The sequence below is a fragment of the Carcharhinus amblyrhynchos genome, chromosome 13 (genome assembly GCF_965287045.1).
Source record: "Carcharhinus amblyrhynchos chromosome 13, sCarAmb.v2.hapA, whole genome shotgun sequence".
In the NCBI taxonomy this organism is placed as follows: Eukaryota; Metazoa; Chordata; class Chondrichthyes; order Carcharhiniformes; family Carcharhinidae; genus Carcharhinus; species Carcharhinus amblyrhynchos.
In genome coordinates this window covers 76,127,420-76,132,459 of record NC_137336.1, presented here as the reverse complement: position 1 = coordinate 76,132,459, position 5,040 = coordinate 76,127,420, and the positions used below count along the sequence as shown (strand labels likewise).

The 5,040-nt window shown below is 39.9% G+C and overlaps 1 protein-coding gene across 1 annotated transcript; it reads right to left on the bottom strand.

Annotated features, from left to right (window-relative positions):
* Window positions 1-882: 882 nt before the first annotated feature.
* On the bottom strand, window positions 883-4,405 carry LOC145351362 (putative G-protein coupled receptor 139). The gene is made up of 2 exons (XM_080200977.1): window positions 4,339-4,405; window positions 883-1,784 (listed from the first exon to the last, which is right to left on the bottom strand). Exons 1-2 carry the CDS (start codon window positions 4,403-4,405, stop codon window positions 883-885), a joined length of 969 nt encoding a protein of 322 aa, XP_080057103.1.
* Window positions 4,406-5,040: the final 635 nt, after the last annotated feature.

The window sequence follows — 5,040 nt, the reverse complement described above, 5'->3', positions numbered from 1 at the left end:
AGGAACTTGGGTTATGAAGACAGATCAGAGAAAATGCGATAGGTTTGCTTCAAGAATGGAGAACAGAGAGAGATTGAACTGAGGTGTTCAAAAGCATAGTGGACTAGCCATTGAAGAAAAGGGGAACGAGTTTCCAATCAGGTAGAATCGAGAATGAAACGTCACGGGATCAAAATGAAAGCAAAATACTGCAGATGCCAGAATCTGGAACTGAAACAGAAAATGCTGGAAAATCTCAGCAGATCTGACAATATCCATGGAGAGAGAAGAGGGCCAATGTTTCGAGTCTGGATGAATCTTTATCAGAGCTGAATCAAACAAGTTGGGAAACAAGTAGAAGTGTTAAAAGTATTTCCACACAGCGAGTGATGAGGATCTGTAATGCATTGTGCGATCGTTCATTTTAATCATTTGGAAGTCATACAGAATATTACCTGATCAGAAGGAATGTTCAGGGACACATTCCAAAGTGCCAGTTGTTAAATGGTCTTCACTAATCAGTAATACCAAACTTTGAGTCAGTGAAAACTGCCATTAATGAGCTCTACAACAAGTTGAGACAAGTCCTTTGTTAATGTTACAGGACATTCCTGGTAGACAGAGTTTCCTGGTTCAAAGAGGCATGGTGAATGTTGATCAAATATTATGCTTTTTGCTTCTGGTGGATAAACTGATAGTCATAAATTGGAACCTTTAATTGTCAAAGATGTCATGTTCAAGGTAATGATTTGGCCTTGTGTGTCTAACATTCGTGGGCCCAGTAGCTTCTTCATTGTCTGAGTTTGTCATCAGTCACTGTGCTTGCTGTTCTGCTTTGGTGGAAAGTATTACATTCATGCACAGCAAACTCCAGGTTCTTCACCTTGGTTGCTTTTAGTTGCTTTATTTAGTCACTAATTGAATAATTAACGTGAACGGATATTTGGCAGCATTCATGACCTGCTCCCTGAACTTGGACTGAGTAGCCCCATATATAAATGTATTTGTGCAGCAACTTAAATTCCGCAGCATCCATCCAACCTGTTCAAATATAAATTCAGAATCGGTATAATCTGTGGGATATGTTCCCGTAATGTTATAACGTAAGAAATCTATGACATGCACCGACCACAGGAGAATGAAGGTGCCAGATATGGTGAAGAGTAAAATCACAGACTTCCTTCTGCTCTCCAATTCTGGGTCGCTGTGATTTTCTCCCTTACTCTGACCCCTTAGTCCCTTACGGACTCGACTGGTCACTAAAATATGTCTGACAGTCAGAGCATTGAGCAGCAGAATTAAAGCGAAAGGGAGCAATGGTGTGCAAACCTTATCAAACCAGTCAAATAGCACCCATCCCAATTCAGTGAAATAACTTGGTTTATCAAAACATTCCCATGGAATATTGTTGATTATCTTTTCAGGTTCATATGTAAAGTAAAAGGGAATGTTTTTTGAACAGAAGAAAATGCTTGTTGTTGCTAAAACAACAGCTGCTGTTTTCTTGGTGCAATATTGTGATTTCAGTTGCTGGCAACAAATGGCCACAAATCGATCAAATGAGAAAGTGACAGTGAACCAGACAGAACAGTCTGTGGCTGCACGAAGCAGTACACCAATAACACTACACGCAGGGGTAATACCCAGGAATGACAGTGGGAAGTAATACGATTTGAGCTGCCACAGTATGACCTCAGTGACAATGACCAGTAGATCTGCCATCGCCATGGCAATCAGGTATCGAGAGGTACAGGTAGAGAGGCCACACTTTCCCTTGGACAGGATCACAATTCCCAGTAAATTCACTGCAAAAAAAGTGAAAAAATGCAATGATAGTTATCATAAATTCTCCTTCAGATCCAGACAGTTCGGACAAGAAGTTTGTACCAAATTGGCCTGGATTGTGTGTCAGTCAATAGGATAAATGTTGATCAACAAATCACTAAAAATGTGTCAATTTCAAACATTATCTGGATCTAACATCAACCATCAAAAATGAAACTCCCAGCATCAGAACATCGATGGAATCTGTTATCTCTGATTTCTTACAAGCTAAAGGATTTACAAAGTAAATGTGAACCAAATGGGGCTATCTGGAAGAAGCGGTCACAGGTATAGGTTGAGAGGTGGCAGATTTAAAACTGTGATGAAGAATTAATTCTCACAGAGGGGGCTGAATTTGTGGAACTCACTGCTTCATAGTAGAGTGGAGTCTGAATTGTTGAACGTTTTAGTGAAGAGATGGATACATTTCTCATAAAAGAAGGGATAAGGGGATTTGGAGAACAGGTGGATAGGTGGATTTGAGACCATTGTCTGAGCGAATAGCGGTGCAGGCTCAAAAAGGCTGAATGGCATACTTCTGCTCCTAATTCCTATGTTCCCCTGCTCCTGATATCAGCAGGCTCAGAGAAGATCATAACAATTTATTCAAGCGTATGCAGAGAGTGCTCATTCAACAAGTTACTGATCCAATCTATGGTGTTTAAAAAGAGCATCTTAAAATTGATGCTATGATTAAAATTTGATCTGATATTACATTGGGGGTCAATGATTAACTCAGATTGGTGGATAGTGGGAATTGGTCTTATTCAAGGATTGTCACAGGGGTCAATGTCCTTTAAAATGTTCATGAAAGATAGGGAATCACGAAGCTGAAATCTACAGATAGATCCAAACTGAGAATAAAGTGAATACAGAGGAAGAATTCAGCAAAATCCTGAACATAATAATCCAAAATGAAAATTTCCTAATGGCATCATTATCATGGTATGAATAGTACAAACGCCAATGTTCAAAACTGCAAACCAATCTACAGGGTACAATTTCTAATGGTAAATTAATATCACTCTGATGGTTTGGACAGTATATTTGCTGACACTGAGTGCAACATATGTAACTGGTTGGGTTGTAGAGGTTCAGGGTGTAGCAGAGCAAACTTTTCAAGAAGCCACGAATATTAATCTGATGGTAAAAATCCAAAAAAAAAGTTCATTTCTAGAAGAGTGAGGTTGAGAAAGTTAAATAATGGAAGTATTGTAACTGCTGTCAACTTGTTTACATAAGCACCTAGTTGACTTTTGTCTCTCCAAAACAGATCAATAACAACAATATGACATTTCCAAGCAATTCACTTTATCCATTCATCACCTTTAAGATAATGGAGAGGCCAGTCAAGAAAACAGCATGCTCTCAAAACAGAATCAATTGGCTTAATCCCCTTTTGTGACCCCTCCCCCACTCCCAGTCTTTACAAGTTTACACTGACAGATGCTACCGATAAAGAATGGTTAATTGTATAAGCATTTCCGCTCTACTAATGTTAAATTAATGTGCTAGCTTCTTACATTAACACTGCAATGAAGTTACTATGAAAAACCCTCAATCGCCTGCTCCTGTTCGGGTACAACAAAAATTTAGCATTGGCAATGCACCGAACCACACGTTTCTCAGACTGTGGGCGGAAAATGAAACGCCCGGAGGACACCCATGCAGACACAGGGAGAATGTGCAGACTTCACATCGATAGTGACCCAAGATGCAGATTGAATCTGCATCCCTCGTGCTGCGAGGCAGCAGTATTAATCGCTGTGCTACCCTAACTTAGCACAATACTGTGGCCACCTGGATTATGTATTCTGATTTGGTTAGTGACCCACACTTTGTACAGTTCTACAATGACAGATAATCTAAGTAAGATGTGGCCACTGGTTTAAGTAGGGCACTTGAATTTGTGGCCCACACTCAGTCCGACTTTAGACTGGCAGATACTCCCTATAATACATGATCACTTGGATTGGGATTTTCACGCCAGTTAGTGATCCTACCTCAGCATAGTACTTGGACACTGGCACAGGTAAAACATTCCGTTTCATCAAAAGAGCAAACTAAATTCTACACAAAACCATCTAACCAATCACATATGGTCACTGGGGTCAGCTTATTTACAAACATTAGTGACCAGTGCAAGACTACACTGAGCCCAAGAATTCACCATCACTGTTGTAAATCATTGTACTCCTGTTAGTGACCCACATTCTGGAATATTCTATCACATTTTACTCTTCTTAATGACCTACACACAATCTGCTTTCCTCTTACTCCCACTAATACCTTCCTTTAGCGGGTTTGAACTCACTGAAGTTTGTTTCAACAAAACACAATCGTCTACTAAATGCAATACGTTATAGTTCCAAGTGCTGCAATTTATAAACTGAGTTCATTGCAAGTTGAGGATGAAAAGGTATGAAAGGCTGATGCCTGCAAAATGTTGATTATGAGATCAGCACGCACCTCGGACACAGTAAAAGAACAGAGCAGCTCACACACTGTCCTAATTCCCAATGCAAAGCCACTTACCAGGAACACCAATTATTGCAAGAATCACATAGAACATTCTGTCAATAAGTATAAATGTTTCACGCATTTTCCCTGTGAAACAATTTTTCCTTCTTGCTGCAAACAATGCCACTGAGCTGATACCTTTGAAAATCACTTCTTATGTACAGAGTGTTGGCCCTGGGGATGTTGGTGTTGCAATGACACCACTGTTTATATGTTTTTTTATTTTAAGATTGAACAAATGGGTTATGACATCAGGTTCAGTTCTTGTGATAAAAGTTATTAAAGTTATTAAATGGAGAACAAAGAACGGTACAGCACAGGGACAGGCCCTTCGGCCCTCCAAGTCGGTGCTGATCATGATGTCCTTACTAAAATAAAGAAATCTTCTGCCTTGACTCGATGTGTATTGCGCTATTCCATCCCTATTCATGTCATCATCCACAGCATCTTAAATGTTGCTAATGTGCCTGCTTCCACCATCTCCTCTTATAGCATGTTCCAGGCACCCAACACCCTCTGTTTGAAAAACTTTTTTCTTACATTTCCTTTAAACTCTCCCCCTCTCACCTTGAACAATTGCCACCTTGTAAGTAACATTTCCACCGTTGGAGAACATTTCATCTATCCACCCTATTCATGCCTCACATTATTTTGTAGTCCTCTATCAGGTTCCCCTCAGCCTCCATCATTCCCGTGAAGATAATTCAATGATTTCCT